At 38.0% G+C, this 22,588-nt stretch overlaps 1 protein-coding gene across 3 annotated transcripts in view; it reads right to left on the reverse strand.

The window, feature by feature from the left end:
• ANAPC1 (anaphase promoting complex subunit 1) overlaps positions 1–22,588 on the reverse strand; it is a 117,557-nt gene that overhangs the window by 17,000 nt on the left and 77,969 nt on the right. For all 3 annotated transcript variants that reach the window (XM_054474990.1, XM_063648552.1, XM_063648553.1), the window contains 10 exons: positions 19,687–19,778; positions 17,618–17,752; positions 17,361–17,443; positions 16,342–16,420; positions 14,698–14,772; positions 8,713–8,789; positions 8,118–8,208; positions 7,965–8,018; positions 6,253–6,446; positions 2,165–2,251 (listed from right to left, as the gene is read on the reverse strand). In XM_054474990.1, the coding sequence (XP_054330965.1) occupies positions 2,165–2,251; positions 6,253–6,446; positions 7,965–8,018; positions 8,118–8,208; positions 8,713–8,789; positions 14,698–14,772; positions 16,342–16,420; positions 17,361–17,443; positions 17,618–17,752; positions 19,687–19,778 (967 nt within the window). The remainder of the gene's footprint in view (positions 1–2,164; positions 2,252–6,252; positions 6,447–7,964; positions 8,019–8,117; positions 8,209–8,712; positions 8,790–14,697; positions 14,773–16,341; positions 16,421–17,360; positions 17,444–17,617; positions 17,753–19,686; positions 19,779–22,588) is intronic.

Below are 22,588 nucleotides of genomic sequence, written 5' to 3' on the forward strand. Positions count from 1 at the left end.
CAAAAAAGTTTTCATATTTTAAGATCTCATAAAAGAAAGATAGGCTGGGCACAGTGGCTCACACCTGTAATCCCAGCACTTTGGGAGGCCAAGGCAGGTGGATCACCTGAGGTCAGGAGTTCGAGATGAGCCTGGCCAACATGATGAAACCCCATCTCTACTAAAAACACAAAAGTTAGCCAGGCCTGGTGGCACATGCCTGGAATCCCAGCTACTCGGGAGGCTGAGGGAGGAGAATCACTTGAACCTAGGAGATGGAGGTTGCAGTGAGCTGAGATCACGCCACTGCACTGCAGCCTGGGCAACAGAGCAAGACTCCATCTCAGAAGAAAAAACAAAAAAAAATCGCTCGGGAGCAGTGGCTCACACCTGTAATCCCAGCACTTTGGGAGGCCGAGGTGGGTGGATCACAAGGTCAGGAGATCGAGACCATCCTGGCTAACACGGTGAAACCCCATCTCTACTAAAAATACAAAAAAATCAGCCAGGCGCAGTGGCTGGCGCCTGTAGTCCCAGCTACTCAGGAGGCTGAGACAGGAGAATGGCGTGAACCTAGGAGGCGGAGCTTGCAGTGAGCTGAGATTGCACCACTACACTCCAGCCTGGGGCAACAGAGCAAGATCCTGTCTCAAAAAAAAAAAAAAAAAGGATAAAATGAGACTTCAATTTTAAAAAGCTTTATAGACAATAACTTCCCTCTTCTTACTCAAATATATTTACTTCTATAAATCTATTAAAAATAAAATCAATAAAGATCAGAAAAAGCTGACACTAACAAATTACATAAAGATTCTTGTCACTGGCCGGGCGCGGTGGCTCACACCTGTAATCCCAGCACTTTGGGAGGCTGAGGCAGGCGGATCCTAAGGTCAGGAGATGGAGACCATCCTGGCTAATACGGTGAAACCCCGTCTCTACTAAAATATACAAAAAGTTAGCCGGGCGTGGTGGCGGGTGCCTGTAGTCCCAGCTACCTGGGAGGCTGAGAGGCAGGAGAATGGTATGAACCCAGGAGGCGGAGCTTGCAGTGACCCGAGATCGCACCACTGCACTCCAGCCTGGGCGACAGAGCGAGACTCCATCTCAAAAAAAAAAAAAGATTCTTGTCACCAAATGGCTTTGTTTACAATAGCTAAACCAAATAGCTATGACCAGCAGTATGTGAGTGTGGCTCTCCACTGTACCCTAGCCAATAATTGGCTTTAACAACTCAAAAAAATCTTTCCTAAATGACAGGCATGAGGCCACATGTCAGAAGTGTATTAACTTAACAACAATATTCTTGTGCTGCACCTACCATCAGAGTGTGGTCTTCAGATTAGGCTACTTTTGTAAAACAGCTATCTTTCTTCTGTTGTTGGTTATACATTGTAGTGTAGTTTAAAATGATGGCTTAGGTTACTGTGATAAGTGCTCCTGACCCTTCTCCCATAAACAATAAAGGGCTCTTGACCTGTCTCTGGGGAGACAACATGGGATGCCTTCAGTTGAGCACAGTGCTCAGGTGTCTTAAAGGGTCTATTTTCTTCCCTGCCCCCATATGCAAGAGACCTGCTATATCTCAAACTATATCTAGGGAAACTGAAGTGTTGGTGGTTCCTCGTACCCTAAAACGCAGAGCTTTTAACTGCTTCTACATGGGTTGAAGTTCTACTGCTCACTGCCACTTCTAAATTGTCTCTGGTTTTTTGCTGTATTTTGCTTTTCTTGTCCCTTCTATGTCATTTATACACAATTTCTCGGCATCTATGTGAAAGGTAAAAAAGAAACTCATACAGACATTGCCACTAAATCAGACAAAGTTTTCTCTTGGAATTAAATAATTAGAGCACAAAAAAAGTATCTTGAACTTCCCTTGGCAACTATCCTTTACCTGATGACTTTTTCCCTAAAGACAACTTTACTTGATCTCCTTTTGGGTTTAGAGCAGTTCTATAGATCTGAGAATGGCAGAAGACTGGTCAGTCATCAGGTGTCCAAAGTTATCCTCTGGTCTAATACTTTGTGAGATAATTTTCTTAAAAGATTTAGCCAGGAATATAACTAAGTTGAAGAACAAAACAATGCTAATTTGGAAATAATTCCATGAAACCAAAACACAACCAAATGATCCCCTTAGAGAACTTAGTAAGTATCACATTGAAGACAGAATCACTAGACTCACCGGTTGTCAGTGCTGTGAGCTGGGAAGTGCGGATAAAGGGCACAGAGAAGAGCAGCAATGGAAGAATTTGATGTGCTCAAAGAGTACCTGCAAAGTAAGTTCGGTGGGGACAGATGTTATTGATTATATTGCACATACTTTCAAGGCATTCTTGAGAATCAGGAAACCGGGGTATAGTAAGGCATACTGATAAGATGCCCTCATAATACAAGAGTGTCAGTGGTGTGAACATTCCACTTTTCATTTAGTCCTTAGGCCATTTCAAGATCATCACTATTTAAAGCCAAAGTAATATCCCATAAATGTTAAATTGCAACCCTTGAAGCAAGGTTTTAACATAAAATAGCACAGTAGTGAAGACCATGAATGCAGTCCTAGAAATTATAAATATTGAAGAGTCATGTACCAAGTATGCCACCTTCTTATCCAATTTTATTAATATATATGCCTATTTATACAATTATAAATCTGATTTTTAAAAATACAGGATGTTTTCATTGGTATTTAAACAGTTTTTTCTCTTTCTGTAAAGCATGAGGATTCCTTTAGAATGACTGATTAAATGAAAAGGCAAAAGTTATCATTAAAAAGTTACAATGAGGCCAGGCGCAGTGGCTCACGCCTGTAATCCCAGCACTTTGGGAGGCCGAGGTGGGCGGATCACGAGGTCAGGAGATCGAGACCATCCTGGCTAACACGGTGAAACCCCATCTCTACTAAAAAAACAAAAAATTAGCCAGGCGCTGTGGCAGGCGCCTATAGTCCCAGCTACTTGGGAGGCTGAGGCAGGAGAATGGCGTGAACCCGGGAGGTGGAGCTTGCACTGAGCCAAGATAGCGCCACTGCACTCCAGTCTGGGCGAAAGAGCGAGACTCCGTCTCAAAAAAAAAAAAAAAAAGTTACAATGACTGTATAAACAACTATTCCTCTAAATATAAATTCTTTTCTCACCAATATGATACGCTTTCAAGATAAAGTTTTATAGACTTTAAAAATATTCTCTTGGTAAAGAGTCTATTAAAATTTTCCTTAAATTACTTTATTGTTGCTCAAATTTAGTACAGCAACCAGGCAAATTAATCTAAAGTCCCAAAGTTTTTCTAAAATATATTTTGAAATAAAGATGGTGTAGGACATCACATAAAACCACTTCTAAAACCACTGACTTTTTATTACATACAAACATGCACACACATATACCCAAATCTCTTTCCCTGTCTTTTAAAATAATTGGAGTATTAAATAAGAACTTATAATTCATTATATATGCTTATATATTTAACGGATTAGAAAGAAGAGATTTCAAAATTTAAGCAAAGAGATACATCTATTTTGGCATGTGCATGGAATAAGCCATTTTCTTTGTACCCTTTTGATAAACCAAAAATCAAAGATAAATATTAAGATACTAATGTTAGAAATTTTGGCTAGAAACATAATGGTGTAGCTATGCTAAGTTTAAATGTTGTTACAGAGTATACATGACCATTCAAAAACCAAAAATCACTAGAAAAGCAGTAGCAGAATGGTAGAAAAATCTATTCGATACGAAAGAAGAGCAAGGAGAGTCATACAGTTTGGAACAATGAAAGATGGGATTAAGAGACACGGAGAGGCTCATTTTGAAAGGCAAAAATTTTCAAAAATCATAGAATAAAATAAATAAGAATTTTCATAGTAATATTTCTTTAACCATTATTAATTCTAAACAATTAAAGAAAGACAATTCCACAAAACACGTTGAGAGGAAACGCACACCTTTCTGATCATCTTTACTTTTTGTACTTCTGAAAAGGTGAGTTCCAATGGTAAGCTCAGTCTTAAAGAAGAGGGGAAAATTAGCCTACGCAGACATTGTAGCCATTGATCAAGGTCACACACACTAGAGCTAAATATATGCAGGGGTATACCATATTCACAGAATGGAAGACAATACTGTAACAGATTCTAATCTCCTTAACACAGACACATACAATCAAGGCAATTCTGATCAATATTTTATCAGATTACTTAGTATGGAACAGATTCCAATATTTATATGAAAATGCAAGGAGCCAAGAGAAAAACACACTTTTGAAGAAGAAAACTGAGGTTGAAGGATTTACTCAACTGGATACCAAGACTCATAAGACAATGGAGTATTGGTGCAAGTACAGAAAAACAGACCAGCAAAACCTCATAGCCCGGAAATAAACACAGGTGTATAGGCACTTAACTTATATAATAGAGGTGGTACTGCAGAGCAGTGAAGGATAAATTTTTCAATAGCAGTGGGAAAAAAAACATGGAGAAAAATCCGTGCCAGGTAGATTTTAGATCCAAATGTGAATGGAAAAGCTAAAAACTTCTAGAAGATAAGATAGGAGAATATCTCCTTTTCTCTGGGTCAGAAAATATTTCATAAGCAACACAAAAAAGTAAAAACTATAAAAGAAGAACATTAATAATTGTGTCATCAAAAGACACCACTGAGAGAGAGTGAAAAGGCAAACAAGCCCTAGGGTTGCAAAGATAACTGCAACAAACAAAACTGACCAAGGGCTTAGGACATAGTTTAAAGAACCCATAGAAATCAATACAAAGCTAAACCAATGTGGAGCAATCAACCTCATCAAAACAGAAAGTAGAATGGTGGCTGCCAGAGGCTGGTGGGAGGGGCAAACAGGAAGTTGTTCAATGGCTATAGAATGTCAGTTTTGCAAGATGAAAAATTTCTGGAGATTGGTTGCACAGCAGTGTGAATATAATTAACACTACTTAATTGCATACTTAAAAACTGATGTTTTATGTTATGTGTATTTTACCACAAACAAAGATTTTAAAATAAATAAATATAAAAACTGGGTAGCAAGAGATTTGGACACCACAAAAGAGGTTTTGCAGTTGGCTATTAAAAGTGTAAAATGGTACTCAAGAACATTATTCAGAAATACAGAAATTAAAGCCACAATGAAATCCTGTTATATACCTACTAGTTGGCTAAAACTAAAAAGACTATAACAGTAACAAGGGTTGACAAGGATATGGAACAACTGGAACTTCACATCCTGCACATGAGTATATAAAATGGTACAAGTGCACTGCAGCACTGATGGTATTATTCACTGTAAGTGAATACACACGTACAACCTATATGACCCAATTCCACACAGTTCTATATACAACAAAATCGAAGACATGTACAACTTTCCCTAACAGCACTGTTCATAACAGCCCCAAACTAGAAGCAAGAAGCATATCTATCAATGGGGGAGATCAATAAAATGTGGTACAGTCATACAATGAAATGTAATACAACACTGAAACTTGAATAATCCATTGCTACATACAACATGAATCTTACAAACATAATGTTGAGCAAAAGTAAAGTGGAAAAGGATACATCGTGTATAATTCAATTTAAATGTCAAAAACAGGCAAAACCAACGTAAGGTGTTAGAAGACTAGATAGGGCTATCTTTGGGGAAAGGAAGGTAATAGTGATTGAGAGGGGCGCATGGCAGAAGCAGAGACGGGTGCTGTGAGTTGCAAGTGCTATACAGAATCTTGATCTACATGATAACAAAGAGATTTTTCTGTGGTAGATAGCTCTTTGACCTGTGCATGCTATGATTTATACACTTTTCTGTATATGTGTTTTTGGTTCATCTAAAGCCAGGGCAGTCTTATAAAGGATGTAGTCAGGAATGGCACATGTTGGAAAAAGATCAAGAAAGCTGAAAACTAAGAAAATGTCACAGGATCTAGTAAACAATTTTGTTTGTGACCTTTCTGAGAAAGTAGCTTAGTGGAATGGTAAAATTTTTAACCAGATGGGCACAAGCAGTGATGCACTGAAACACTGAGCATAGACTATTCTGAGAAATACAGTAATGCTCAGTGTGTTAGAGAGGATGGTAATTCTACTGAGTAGACCATAAGTTGACGGTTAAACTACAAAGAAGCCCATCAAGTCGAATAATGCTGCTAGTTAAGCTAAGAGCTAGTCAGAATTTAAATTTTTCATGTTATCTTCAAGATCAAAGTAAGTCACCCTTATAGATCTCACCAATGAGAGCTTTTCAATGGAAAAATACATATTCACTTACCTTCCTCCTCCCAAAAATAGAAGCCCAAGGGCCATGTGGTGAGCTAAGTGAAAACCATAGTTCATTTCACCACCTGTTTTCATGTGTAAGAAGCGACAAAGCTGCAAAACCTTTAGGTTTCCTGAGCCAGCCATGACCATGGCGAGAGACAGCAGCACCACGCTCAGACAAGTTTCTAGGTTATAAGGACCTGTCTGTAAGGTGAAGAGATGACATCACTGTAACTGTTGTGTTACATTTCTTTATTATCAGAACTAGCTGAGCCATCATTAGAAGACTACAAAAGTTTGTAACTTAAAAAAAAAATCTGAGCTGGGCGCTGTGGCTCACGCCTGTAATCCCAGCACTTTGGAAGGCCGAGGCAGGCGGATCACGAGGTCAGGAGATCGAGACCATCCTGGCTAACATGGTGAAACCCCGTCTCTACTAAAAAATACAAAAAGTTAGCCGGGCATGGTGGCGGGCGCCTGTGGTCCCAGCTGCTCGGGAGGCTGAGGCAGGGGAATGGCGTGAACCCGGGGGGCGGAGCTTGCAGTAAGCCGAGATCACGCCACTGCACTCCAGCCTGGGCGACAGAGCGAGACACTGTCTCCAAAAAAAAAAAAATCTGTAAATACAAATATTTTCCCTGATTATGAAATATAAGTTCAACAGAGATAATTTCAAATATTGAATATCAAGACATAGCAATCACTTGGAATGTCACACCCAAAGATAACTGGTGTTAACATTTTGGCTTTTTCTCTGAATTTTTCCTTTACCTACACATATTTTTTCCAAATGAAATGGAGATGTTACTCTACACAATAGTTTTAACCTTTTAAATAACCTATTACAAGCAAGCTTCACTCACAAAAAAAAGTTGGGTTTTTTTTTTGTTTTTTTTTTGTTTTGAGACAGGGTCTCTCACTCTGTCACCCAGGCTGAAGTGTAGTGATGCAACAGCCTCAACCTCCTGGGGTCAAAGGATCCACCCACCTCAGCCTCTCAAGTTGCTGGGACTACATGTGTGTGTCACCACACCTGGCTAATTTTTATTTTTTGTAGAGATGAGGTCTCCCTATGTTGCCCAGGCTGATCTCAACCTCCTGGGCTCAAATGATCCTCCTGCTTCAGTCTCCCAAAGTTGCTAGGATTATAGGCATGAGCCACTGCACCCAGCCACAAAAAATTCTTGTATAACATGATTTTGGTAGCTCCACCGTGTAAGAATATATAAACCATAATCAAATTTAATTAACTACTTTTAGACTTTTTTGATGGTTTCTAACTTTTCCATATTATAAACAGTGTTGCATAAATCTATGTAGCTTTTACCAGGAAATAAAATCTCTCAGTCTTGTCATCAGAGAACCAATGCCTCAAAAGCAACTGAATCCTTAATAAGTACTAATATTTTTTAAAAAGGAAATTCCCAATATTTAATACTGAGACAGAATTACATGAGGTATGAAAATCCGTGAATATTATGGCCTTTTTTATTCTCTTGTCACAAGAACTAGATACCTGTGCATCCTTCCAGGGTAATCATATTCTCACCTAAGTTAATATCGCAAAACAAAAATAAAAAGATAAGCTAATGGTTCTTCAAATCTCTCATTCTACATTCAAACAAACCGCAGAGATATCTGATAACACATAAGTAACTGGATCATCAGTAAATTTTTTTCAAGTTTAATTTTATTCCCAAGGAGAATGATAAAAAGACTTACAACAGAAGCATTAGGTGCAGACAAATAAGTCATAAAATCTTTGGCAAATTTATGCTAGAAAAACAAAAGAAAAAATTCCAAGTTAAAAGAAGCATCTTAAAGCTTTGTTAAAACAAACAAAAAAAGAACACAGTAAACTAAAATACTTCTTACCAAACAGTTAAATGCTGATAAGTTTTCTGAGCCAGCAAATCGAAAACCCAGAGACAAACAGGCTCCTGCAATTATGTAGACGTGTGCTTGGCTGAAAACAGGTGACAAGAAATTTAATAGTCATTATTTTACTTTAAAATTAACTTGAAATAAGTAACAATAAATATTCCAGTTCTCTAAGCTAGTTTATATCTTTCTGGGAATGATCAAGTGCCCTCTGCTCAGTCAGCAGATTTCTATGTATTTTTTTTTTTTTCAGCAGAAGCCATCGGGTCACCTTACTTACGAAGTTTGCCCCTTGCCTACAGTTTCATATGCAGCAAAAACAATTTTTAAAATTGTTGCCAATTTTTTTAATGGAAAGGATAAAAGACAAATACATACAAGTTAAATCTCCAATATTGCTTTTTGAGGGCAAGAGCTCTATACTTCAGAGAGCTTTAACCAACGTCATGAACATCTGATAAATAATGGTTAGAAACGTGTGGGATTCAGAATTACTTAAATCAGGGACAATATTACTCCCACATAGTATATTTCAATTTAATTATCTGATAGATGCTAGGATAGCTAATTTGCATTATACATCACTTACGACAAAGTTTCCAAATTCAAATCCTCTGAGCACGGCAATTCGATTTCACTGAGAGAGATACTATTTTCTCTTATAATCTGTCAATATAGAAAGCAAGAACACTTAGATATCAATGTTCTCATTACAAATATTTAATAATCTGAAGAATAACATACTGCTTATCATGGTTATATTTATATAAAGTAAGCTTTAGCAAACCATTACACTCAAAAGCCTATATTTTAATCTCATTGAATGTAATCAAATTTCAAATCTAAGATGGGCTAAGTAAGAATAATAATTAAGGGCAGGCATGGTGGCTCACGACTGTAATCCCAGCACTTTGGAAGGCCAAGGCAGGTAGATCACGAGGTCAGGAGTTCGAGACCAGCCTGACCAACATGGTGAAACCCCATCTCTACTAAAAATACAAAAATTAGCTGGGCGTGGTGGTGCATGCCTGTAATCCCAGCTACTTAGGAGGCTGAGGTAGGAGAATCGCTTGAATCTGGGAGGTGGAGGTTGCAGTGAGCCGAGATCACGCCACTGCACTCCAGCCTGGGTGACAGAGTGAGACTCCGTCTCAAAAAATAATAATAATAATAATAATTAAATAGAGCTGAACAAATATAAACAGGAAGACGTAAGTATATTCTGAATCAGTAACAGGGTCAAAATATTGCATACCAGTCAACTGAAATACAAAGATGATGGCTTTAGAATTGGGGCAGGGGTGAGGGGAAGAAGTGGGAAAAGAGAAATAGGCGAGAACTCTAATCAGACTTCTTCTTTACGGGATGTTTCCAGCATTAATCCAACATACCTACCACATGTGAGGTTATTCACTAGGCTAAGCTAAGCTAAACTGTCAATATGTTTATCAGCTATGTTACAACTATTGTTTAGAAAAGACATCCTTTTCCTTTTAGTATAGGTAATGAACAATTTACAAAAAAACATACACAGAATATCTAGCTGTAATAACCAAGAAGACATTTGATCCTTTTCTCCCAAAAGAAAAAAGCCAAAAAAGATAAAGCTAATATTTGCTAAATATATGAATGTATTTAAGATTTATTCTTTTAATCTTCTGAGAAGATTTCTTAGAAGATTTCTTAACATTTCAGGATGTTTTCTTCAATACAACAATAAATATTGGCTGAACGCAGTGGCTTACACGCCTGTAATCCCAGCACTTTGGGAGGCCAAGGCAGGTGGATCACTTGAAGCCTGGAGTTTGAGACCAGCCTGGCCAACATGGTGAAACCCGTATCTACCGAAAAACAAAAAATTAGCTGGGTCTGTAATCCCAGCTACTCAGGAGGCTGAGGCACGAGAATCACTTGAGCCCGGTAAGTGGAGGTTGCAGTGAGCCAAGATCGCACCACTGCACTCCAGCCTGGGCAACAAGGCAAAACCCTGTCTCAGTCTCAAAAATAAAATAAAATAAAATAAATAAATATTAGAAGGCACTTATAATACAGTCTTCTTATGTACTGAATATCACCAAATCAAAGACTTAAAATATCTTTCTTCTTTTTTTTTGCCTTGAGACAGGGTCTCCTCCGTCACCCAGGTTGGAGTGCAGTGGTGCGATCACGGCTCATTGCAGCCCTACCTCCCAGACTCAAGCAATCCTCCCATCTCAGCTTCCCAAGTAGCTAGGACTACAGGTGCACACCACCATGCTTGGCTAATTTTTGTATTTTTCTGTAGAGATGGGATCTCACTATGATGCCCAGGCTGGTCTTGAACTCCTGGGCTTAAGCAATCCACCCTCCTTGGCCTCCCAAAGTGCTAGGATTATAGGCATGAGTCACTGCACCCTGTATGTAAAGCTTTTTATGAAAGAAAAAGTGCTAGTTGTTATTTTACATATGCCCTAAGTTCAAACAGACAAGCAGTTTACAAAGTGACCTTTAAAAAAAAAAAATCCTCCTTTTAACGCTAGGTTGCTCACTACAAGGAACCCTGCTCCAGAATCAATGTAGCTCCAGATGAGAACCCAGAGAAAAGTGGAAGCTGATAGGAAATATCAATGAGAACTGTGAAATTGTTCTCTCTCCTATTTGCAGTATCCCTGATGTAATAAAGACCAAATATAACATTATAAAGTCTGAAGTAAAAAAGAGAGAGATGTTATTCTATACTAAAAGTCCAAAAACCATATTTTCATAAAAACAAAAAACGACCACTGTTTTTTGTGGGTTTTTTTTTTTTTTTTTTTTTTTTTGTAGAGACAGGGTTTCACCACGCTGGCCAGGTTGGTCTCGAACTCTGACCTCGAGTAATGTGCCCACCCTGGCGTCCCAAAGTGCTGGGATTACAGGCATGAGCCACCACACCAGGCCGCAAAAAAGACCACTCTCTAACATGAATTTATACTTTCCACTTTGGAATTACAGTTACTTGTATACATGTTTAATCTCAGTAAGCTAAACTTAGTGCATTTAATAAACTAAAGTTTTTTGAGAACACTCTGTATGTCTGATGTATCTTTAATGTATTACAGAATTTAGCACATGCCTTGCATTTACAGAGGATTAATGAGTATGTGCTGAATGAAGGAGTGAAAGAAAAAGTATTTCATCCTACAATATACATTTTAAAGAGCACTTTCATAAAAACTAAAATCTCTGACATCTGAATATGCCAGAGTTAAAATTATGGTAACAAATGAGCGAGTCATTTAAAACAATTCTTCCTCATCTCTTTCATATCAGTGATTAACAAAACTGGAAGAACTAAACAAATAAAAACAAACCTAGGAGTTCTACTTCCTCAAATAATAGATGAATAAACTCCTATAGGATCAACTCATACAACAAGTATAAACCCTAGACAAAATATAAAATCCAAACTATCTATGGCAGGGGTCGGTAAACTATTTCTAAAAGGGTCAAATAGTAAATAGCAGCAACTACTGATCTATGCATTTGTAAGAAAAAACAGCTACAGATAATAAGTAAACAAATGGGCACGGCCATATTCCAATAAAATTTTCTTTCTAAAAATCAGGTGGGCTTATTTCACCAACTCCTGATGTCAAGACACTGGAGTGAGAACAAAAGCAAGCAGATTCTAGAGGGGAGAGGTGATCCATGGAAGAGAGGAACACCACTAGATACATTTTCCTTTCCGTGGTTTCTGCTCTGAAAGCAGGTCTATCTGGGCCAAGAAAGATGGCAAAAGCTACAATTAAAAGCTCACAACCTTCTTGGCCTTAACAACTAGGATACAGGAAAATACCACATCCATTGGGAGGTGAGGACAGAATACGACGAAGGAGAGAGCCACAGAGACAGGGCCCCGAGCTCTGTATATAAATTCTGTGCAAATGTCTGCCTGATCCATGAACCATGTGTGCACAGGGCAGACTCCAACAGCCCACAGGATAAAGACGTGCACCAAGATTAGAGCTAGCAACCAAGAAAGACTGACAATCTGATTCCAAGTAAATTAACCGGTTGCTTTAAAACAAAATGTATATATCTGTGTTTACTGTGCCTGAACTACAAACAACATGGTTTAGGCTAACACACATTCTCCTGAGAATGTGGAACTTGGGTACATGCAAGTCAGAGAGTACCTTACCTACATGTAAGTCAGAGGGTACCTTACCTACATGTCAGCTCCCAATTAAAACCTTGGGCGCTGAGTCTCTGATGAGCTTCCCTGGTAGACAACCTCAACCTGTACCTCATATCATATACAAAATTACTTTGAAATGAATTATGTAAGTATACATAAAAACTAAAACTTTGGAGGCTTTTAGAGGAAAGTAGAAAAGATTATCTTCATGATGGGGTTAGACAAATGGTTTTTTTCATAGGAATAGAGAATAACCATAAGAAAAAACTGACAAATCAGACATTATTTAACATTCTAATATCTTCTGCTCATCAAAATTATTACTAAGAAAATGAATATGCAAGCCACAGACTGGGAGGGATATTTGCAAAAGAAATCTGACAGGCCAGGCGCGGTGGCTCATGCCTGTAATCCCAGCACTTCGGGAGGCCAAGGCAGGCAGATCGCGAGGTCAGGAGATCGAGACCATCTTGGCCAACACGGTGAAACCCCGTCTCTACTAAAAATACAAAAAATTAGCAGGGGGTCGTGGCGGGTGCCTGTAGTCCCAGCTACCTGGGAGGCTGAGGCAGGAGAATGGCATGAACCTGGGAGGCGGAGCTTGCATTGAGCCAAGATCACGCCACTGCACTCCAGCCTGGGCGACAGAGCAAGACTCCGTCTCAAAAAAAAAAAGAAATCTGACAAAGAACAGGTTTCTAGAATGCATTAAAAAAACTCCAGCAGTGCAGTAATAAAAATACAAATTTTTTAAAAAAATAAGCAAAGGACATGCACAGACACTTCACAAAAAAAGATAGATGGAGGACCAATAAACCAATGAAAAAGTTCTCAACATTAACAGTCAGCAGAGAAATGCAAATTTAAACAACAGTCAAATATCATTACATATTCATCAGCAGCACTAAAACTTAAAAAACTAACACCACTAATTATCGGTTAAATGGGCAACAGCCAACACTCTCAAACACTGTTGGTCAATGTGTCAAATGGTACAGCTGCTTTGGGAAAAGATTTATCATTTCTAATAAAACTAAATATACCATCTACCCTATGCCTCAGTAATTCCAACCCTACCTAATAGGACTACAAATGGAATACACAAGTTGAGGATCCCTAATCCGAAAATCCAAAATCCAAAATGCTCAAAATCCAAACCTTTTTGAACATTAACATGATGCCCAAAGGAAATGCTCATTTAAGTATTTCGGATGTCAGAGTTTCAGATTAGGGATGCTCAACGAGTAAGTATAATTTCGAGTATTCCAAAATCCAAAAACGCTTCTGGTCCCAAGCATTTCAGATAAGAAATACTCAATCGGTACCACCTAATAATAAAAAGGATGAACTATTAATATACTCAATATCTTGAAAACGCTGAAAGAAGTCTTATACAAAAGGGTATATGCTGTATGTGACTTCATTAATGTAAAGTTCTACATCTGGAAATTAACATATTTTGGAAGAAAAACAAAATACATATTGGTTACCCTGGGGGTACAGGTGAATGCACAAAGCGGGAACGGGCACAAGGGATAGAGGCTGGTTTCCACAGGCCTATGTGTTAGTTAGTCAAATCTTACCCAATAGGATACTTAACATTCGTGCATTTCACGATATATAAATTTTATCTTAAAAAGAAAAAATGTAAATACCAATTCTAATTAATATGTATGGTACAATTTTAGGATGGAGTGTATTACTGTTTGGAACTAACATTGAAATTCATCAAAAAATGTTGGATTAGATAGAGGAATAGATAAGTGGATAGATAAGTGATTAAACATGTTTATACAGTAAAATATTATTACAGAGTCTATTGGTGATGTGAGTGTTCATATAAACTTCTTTCAACCGAAAATACTGAAAGAAAAAATCTACATAAAGAAACTGAGACCACTAGACATGGACAGTTGTCTAAGGGCAGTGGCTAGTTACAATATTCAATTTTCAGTTTTTACCAAAAAAATCTGTTTATTTTCAACTAGTATACTTGGCTTATGGAATAAATATGATATAAAGTAATTAAAAGAGTTATTAGGAGATCTAAAATTGTCACGAAGTAAAATAGCATCTTAGAAATGTGCACTTAATTACGACAAAAATATCAACGCTTTTTTAGAGTATTCTGGCAAACATATTTAGTTTTTTCCTTTCATTTTTTAACTCCCATGCAACACCGATATTCATATTTAATTTTTAAAAACTACAATTTCTAGGGACCTGAGGCTAAAAGAGAAGGCGGTGGTCTGTGCAGCACAGAATCTTAAAATGAAAGTTCTTAGGTCTTTAAGAGGTATCCTAATGATCAATATTGCCTTCATAAGAAAAAATATTTTACAGAATTTTGAAAAATCCCATAAGAAATCATAATTTTATGCTACTAAAGATATAATATTTATTATATGTACTTACTTGAGGAACATTGCTGTCAACCCACTTGGAATTTGGTAAAATATCATCCCACAAAATCAGGCATCGAGCAAGTGTCTTAAAAATGCAACAGAGATAAAATTAATTAGAGCAAGTAAAGTTCATACATTTTATAACAATGATAATAATAAACAGAACAAGAATCAGTTCCCGACTGATGAGAATTTTGAAAAATAAGTATATGCAAATGCAGGAAGGTTATGTACTGATAAACCTATTGTAAGCTGAAAATACCTTAAGCTGAAAATACACTTAGGCCAGGCTCAGTGGCTCATGCCTGTAATCCCAGCACTGTGGGAGACCAAGGCGGGCAGATCACTGAAGGCCAGGAGTTTGAGACCAGCCTGGCCAACATGGTGAAACCCCATCTCTACTAAAAATATAAAAATTAGCCGGGCATGGTGGCACATGCCTGTAGTCCTAGCTACTCAGGAGGCTGAGGCACAAGAATAGCTTGAACCCAGGAGGCAAAGGTTGCAGTGAGCCAAGATGGTGTCACTGCATTCCAGCCTGGGCAACAGAGCGAGACTCCATCTCATAAAAAAAAAAAAAAAAAGAAAAAGAAAATACATTTAATACACCTTGCCTGCCAAACAACACAGCTTGGCCTAGCCTACCTTAAACATGCTCCGAACACTCAAATTAGCCTATAATTGAGTGAAATTCTCTGTCAGCATAGTAAACTGTAGAGTATGGGTCATTTACCCTCATGACTGCATGGCTGACTGGGAGCTGCAGCTTGCTGCCGTTACCCAACACCATGAGAGCATCATACCGCCAGGAGTACAAGAAAAAAATTAAAATTAAAATTGGAAGTAGTTTCTTCTGAATGAGTACCGCTTTCACACTACGGTTAAGTTAAAAATCCTAAGTTGGGAACCGTCTTACTCATTAAACTACTAATTAAAATAAAGATTTAAATTCTAACAAAGAAAAACTAAAATTGAGTTGAATATCATCAAAGTTTAGAGGGCTTGTGGGGGTACTTTTTAAAACGTACTCTGGAAAAGAAAAAAATCACAAAGGAAAGAATCATACCTCTATCTACATCATAATTTAAAAGCTTCCATATGCTAAGTTTAAACATCAGAAAAAAAAAGAATTAGAGGGAAAATTTTGGACAATTAAGTCAAATTGTTATTTTCTTTAGATTCAACCTTAACAGTATTATTACATCTCTGATAGTAATCCAAAAATGTAAAACAAAGCAGTAAAAAAGTCCTAATCACTTGTTGCTTTTTAGGAAGTTTTGAATAATAATGTGAGAAAGTGAAATGTCACTCCAAGTATTATGTATCAACGTGGTTACCTTTCTTGGGATTCCCAAAGTCCAATTTGCGAAATTTCAAATGAACACTGCCAATTAGATATGCATGACAAATTAAAAATAAAAGGCTCTCTTGTAAAGACATTTATGTTTGGTATTCATTCATTCATTCATTCATTCATGGAGACCAGCCTGTGTTGCCCAGGCTGGTCTCAAACTCCTGGACTCAAGCAATTCTCCTGCCTCAACCTTCTGAAGTGCTGGGATTACAGGCGTGAGCCACTGTGCCCAGCTCACAAGCTAAGTTTAAGAACCATAAATAGACTTCTCATGTTAACACAAATGAAGACAAAGCATACCCTAAGCAAGAGAAATTCTGGCTTCACAAAGTCCAACAAATACATGGTGTCAGGGGCTCGGAGCCAATCTGCAATAGATCTGGTGGTGGAGGAAAACAGTAAGGGACACTGTTCAAGCAGAGGGCAAGATAATCAAGAATCTCAAGCTCTATTTCAAAACATTTCTTCCCACTCCACTACTGCTCTATATATTTTTCACAATACTTTACACCTTCTAACATAATAGTTATTATAGATGTACATGTATGTCTTACTATAACATAAACTCCATGAGGGAAGATATTTTTAGTTTTGCTCAATGAAATATCCCCAGTGCCAAGGAAGCACTGTCCTACACATTCATCCAAATAGTAAAGTAACAAATATCTATTTTTAAACACTTTGTTAATTCTGCACACATTTACTTTTTCTAAAGGGAGAAATGTGGAACACTGAAAAGCTCCTTGAATCTTAGAATTTGTTTTTAATTAATAGACTTAATACATGGCATAACGTCTTGTACTCAACTCACTCTTCATGCAACGTGCAAGCATAAATGCCAAAGATCTTACTTTCAAGCGTCAGCATTAATATAGCAAGTTAGGAAGGTAGATGGTTTGGTAATTACAAAAGCTCTTGAAGTAGGCAAAAACCATTGTTTTACATGGTAACCAAGATCACACTAATGATAAGTATTTCTGGCTTAACCAGTCCTCACAGCAATATGCTAAATTAATGAAAACAAACATGGGCATTGTTTGGGTGTTACTGACATCAACTACAAAACAGAAATGAACAGAAATTGAAAACTATATTGTCAAATACCATCAAAATAGCCAAATACATTATTTCTAGGTAAAGTCTTCATAACTTCAAATACTGCAAGTTTTCTTTCAAAAACTTACAGTACTTGAAAGAACGAAAATCAGCTTAATCCAGCACAGGGGAAAGAAACACATGAGATAACTGAATTTTACAACCAAGGTCAGAGAGGACATCACACTATCACCGCGGGAGGAAGGGTGAGTGGGTAGAAATACCTGTTATTGGTTTTTAAGTAGATCATAGCCAAAGCTAGAGTAGCACCCGGACAAGTCACATCCACATTTATGGTATCTCCCTCCTATTGAAAGAAGAATTTATGCATGTAAAAGAGTTCTAAATTATTATAAAATTCCTCTGAATAATAACTATGCTTAAAATTAACATATTTACCAATGTCAGTATGAACACTAGTATTTTCCAATTAACTTACCAGCTTCCAGACTTTTGATCTATTACTTTGCTGTGTACTTACTTTGATTTGATAACTTGGTGATTTATGTTTCTCCCTATGCATTCCTGTTTGAAAGCGCCTATGTCCTCCAACCATGTACTGATAGAGCTGCTCAGGCACATTGAGATCAGACATACCTATCAAATTGCTGCCATGCTGGAAAAGACAATAACAGACAAGTGAAAAGAAATTTTATGGAGGAAGATCCATAACACATACCCATAACAAATATAAAAATGAACTAACTTCAAAGCAGGTTATTTCGGGTTTTGTTTTATTTCCAATTTAAAGCAAACATTAATCATGAGTTAATAAATATTAATAATTCTCATAAAAGTTTTAATACATGAATGTTCAACTTTAAGTACTGTCTTAAAATACATAAGAGCTTTAGTTACATTTAACAAGAAAAATATTAGTTATATAATTGAAACCTGAACTGTAAATACCTGAATACTTTCATTATTGTACTTAAGAACTAACAATAACTATGATAATAATAGCAATTTATTAAATGCATGCTCTGTGTCAGGCACTATTCTGTGTTTAACATGAATGAACAGCCATATCAAATAGCTACTATTAAAACCCTATTTTATAAATAAGGAAAGTGTGGCACAGAGGGATTAAGCCCAAGGTTATACAGCTATTATAGTAAGTTGCAGGGCTATATATAAAACATGGCCATCTGGCTCAACAATCCATGAAGCTGATTAAGCAATAGACAATAATGTAGTTAAATGACTTGACTCACTAGTTAGAACCAGAATTCAAGTTGCAATTTCCTGTGTGATTCTTTTCTTTTTTTTTTTTGAGATGGAGTCTCGCCTTCTTGCCCAGGCTGGAGTGCAGTGGCACGATCTCGACTCTCTGCAAGCTCCGCCTCCTTCACACCATTCTCCTGCCTCAGCCTCCCGAGTAGCTGGGACTACAAGTGCCCACCACGATGCCCGGCTAATTTTTTTGTATTTTTAGTACAGACGGGGTTTCACCGTGTTAGCCAGGATGGTCTGGATCTCCTGACCTCGTGATCTGCCCATCTCGGCCTCCCAAAGTGCTGGGATTACAGGCATGAGCCACCACACCCAGCTGATTATTTTCCATTATACCACCAGCCTCTTTAGCTCATGTGCCAATGTGAGAATTCAAGGCCCTAACAGATGGTCAACCACAAGGTGGATTTTCAGAACACACATGAGAAAAAATTCCTTCCACTATAACTTTTTTTTTTTTAAGATGGAGTCTCACTCTTGTTGCCCAGGCTGGAGTGCAATGGTGTGATCTCGATTCACCACAACCTCCGCCTCCTGGGTTCAAGCGATTGTCCTGCCTCAGCCTCCCTAGTAGCTGGGATTACAGGCATGTGCCACCACACCTGGCTAATTTTGTATTTTTAGTAGAGATGGGGTTTCTCCATGTTGGTCAGGTTGGTCTCGAACCCCCGATCTCAGGTGATCTGATCACCTTGGCCTTATAACTTTCTTTATATCATTTAGTTTGACCATAACAATGTATTGGTGGTTTTTCAAGGGGAACCACATTTCAAGTGAAACAATCATTTAATGAAACATTTCTGGTAATTCTGTACACATCTCTTGGATGGAGTTAAAGATGGGTCAATCTGATACTGCATTTTGTCACAAGGAAGATGCTACTGGGACAACATTCTGGGATACACAGTGAACATCACTATGGCAAAAGGGGGTTGGGGTTTGTTTCAAGCAGCTACTATAGACTCTTAAGGCTCCTGATCATATATATACGTTTTCACTATTCTCTGTTTTCAGTCATAGTGGGCTGTCACTTACTCATTCTATGTCTTGAACGCTTTAAAAAAAAAAACTTTATTCCCTTTAGTTTGTTCATGAACACTGTAAGCTGGAGGAAAAGAAATCTTAAAGTCCCACTCTTGACCACAGTTTCTCTCAATTTGCAAATCTGGTACTTTGAAAAATATCCAAAAAGACAAGAAAGCTGGGCAGCAGATTAAGTCATAGTAAGAGACAATATTCAGGTTTAGGTGTCAACGTTATTTGTCTCAACATGTAGATGTCCTAACTGTAGCATGGGAAGGCACAGGCTATGCTTACCCCCAAGCAGACCATGCCCAGGGCCAAGCCAGCAGCTAAGGAGTATGACTCTCTGTCAGTGCAGTATTCCATTTCAGGACCAGGAGGCCGTCCTGTAAAAAGAAAAGCAACACAGTTCAAACTAGCTTCTCAAAATCTCATCTCATAACAATCTTAGAGTTAACTTTCTAGTAAGTTGCACTGGAGATACGAATGGAATATAACTCCATTCAGAAAGTTATGACACTATAATAATGGTGTCCACAACTGTAGGTTTACCTACCAAAAAAAAAGGGCCCAAAATAGTTCTTTTTAAATTGCCAATTTAAGTCTTTATAAGCAATGATATTCAAATACTGTGAAACTTTGAGTCTTACCAAAAAAATTACCACGTAGTAGAAAAAAATTTTAAAGGGAAAAAGGTAAGAGTATTCAAAAAAAAAAAGTTTTATTTTTTTTTTAAAACATCTCGGCCGGGTGTGCTGGCTCATGCCTGTAATCCCGGCACTTTGGGAGGCCGAGGCAGGTGGATCACTTGAGGTCAGGAGTTGGAGACCAGATGGCCAACATGGTGAAACCCTGTCTCTACTAGAAATACAAAAATTAGCCAGGGTGGCAGGTGCCTGTAATCCCAGCTACTCGGGAGGCTGAGGCAGGAGAATCGCTTGAACCTGGGAGGCGGAGGTTGCAGTGAGCCAAAATCAGGTCACTGCACTCCAGCCTGGGCGACAGAGTGAGACACCATCTCAGCAACAACAACAACAAAATAGCTCACATTTTGTTTTCATTACTTTCAAATCCACACATCAGATGTGGTGAAACATGTTCGAATGATGATAATGAATAAGGAGTCACTTACCTATGTTGTTAAGCTGTTAAATATTATGTTTAGACATTTATTTCGAGTGTATATAATAATGAGCCCTACTATGGTAGAATTTCTGTGTACTGATCCTAGAAGTCTGACTGGATACAAAATTCATACTTTTAAAAAGCACCCTGTAACTCTAACACTACCTTGTTGAAAACAACAAAATGTACTATGTATTAAAACCCTTCCCTCTGAAAAAGTGTTCACATTCCTGAAATTTTATCCCTATAGGAAAAAAATGCAATTTAAAAAAAAAGAAAAAAGGCTGGGCGTGGTGGCCCTTGCCTGTAATCCCAGCACTTTGGGAGGCCAAGGCAGGCGGATCACTTGAGGTCAACGAGTTCGAGACCAGCCTGTCTGACATGGAGAAATCCCATCTCTACTAAAACTACAAAAATTAGCCAGGCATGCTGGCAGACACCTGTAATCCCAGCTACTTGGTAGGCTGAGGCAGGAGAATTGCTTGAACCTGGGAAGCAGAGGCTGCAGTGAACCGAGATCGCGCCACTCCACTCCAGCCTGGGTGACAAAGTGAGACTCTGTCTCTAAATAAATAAATAAATAATAAAAATTAAAGAAAAAAATCACACAAAGGTAATCAGTGTAATGTTTATACATAACAACAAAGGATTATTAGAAACAATCTAAAAAGTTCTAAAAGTTAAAAAAAAAGGCATTTTACAGACCATCAACTCAATGAATATTATACAAAATTTGTTTTAAAAACCATTTATAACAATGATCTATAAAAACAATTTTTAGGCGGGGCAAGGTGGCTCACGCCTGTAATCCCAGCACTTTGGGAGGCTGAGACGGGCAGATCACAAGGTCAGGAGATTCAGACTATCCTGGCTAACACGACGAAACCCCGTCTCTACTAAAAATACAAAAAAATTAGCCAGGCGTAGTGGCAGGTGCCTGTAATCCCAGCTACTTGGGAGGCTGAGGCAGGAGAATGGCGTGAACCCGGGAGGCGGAGCTTGCAGTGAGCCGAGACTGCACCACTGCACTCCAGCCTGCGCAACAGAGTGAGACTCTGTCTCCAAAAAAAAAAAAAAAAAAGTTTTTAATGTACATTCTGACAGTAATTATATAAAAAGGCATATACATATGAATTAAAGATGAAATCTTCTATATACAGTGTGAAAGAGGTATGCCACAGCTGTGAGACTGTGCAATGACACCATTAGACATCATCATGATATAGCCAAAGAATGGTAAACTACTTTGCAGATGAACATGCTTTAACAACCAGTGTTGAATATTTTCAGAATCAGTGTTTTTCAGATCTCTAACTTACGCTACCATGTATTGTGATAGCCAAAACATTTCAACTTTGGGAATAATTTCATTTATCATTATAGTAGACTAAATTATGGGTCCCAATCTTCACTGGTTCTCTCTTAAGGTTTCTATTAACACCACGAGAGAAACGCACCCTCCAGCCTGGGTCCCAGAATAAGGCAGGTGAGGCAGAACAGCAGCGGAACAGCGGGCTACACATCTACAGCCTAAAGCAGAGCTGCCTGGGCCAGTGCTATGCCTGTATATATGTAGCATCACTGTGGCAATAACTATCTGATACAATTATACTAAAGAATAATACATCTTTAACAATATATTCACAAATGCATATAGAAAAGATCTTGAATAGGACATGTAAGTATGTAACTAAATTGTTGAGCATATTAATAATGCCAACAGCATTTCCATTTGGCAGAAAAAGATGACAACACATAAATACAGATTTCCAAAAAGTTTAAACCCAATAAAAAACAGAGACAATGTTCACTAAAGTGAGTGTGTGGACCTTACCATTTCCAGGTTCATCACCAACATACCCACCAGCATGTAAAGGAGGAAAGCAGGAGTCAATTACTTGACTCCTATTGGAAGTGCTGTTATCTGACACAGTAAACACTGTGATGTGTTTAGTTTAGTGTCTCTAAGGGACCAAAACAATCTACTCTGAGTTTTAAGTGCAGGCCACTGCTAGACACTGCTGGTAAAGCAGGATAAACGGCGTACTCATAGGTGATTAAAACCACAGGT

This window comes from Pongo pygmaeus, chromosome 12 (genome assembly GCF_028885625.2).
Source record: "Pongo pygmaeus isolate AG05252 chromosome 12, NHGRI_mPonPyg2-v2.0_pri, whole genome shotgun sequence".
NCBI classification, from domain to species: Eukaryota; Metazoa; Chordata; class Mammalia; order Primates; family Hominidae; genus Pongo; species Pongo pygmaeus.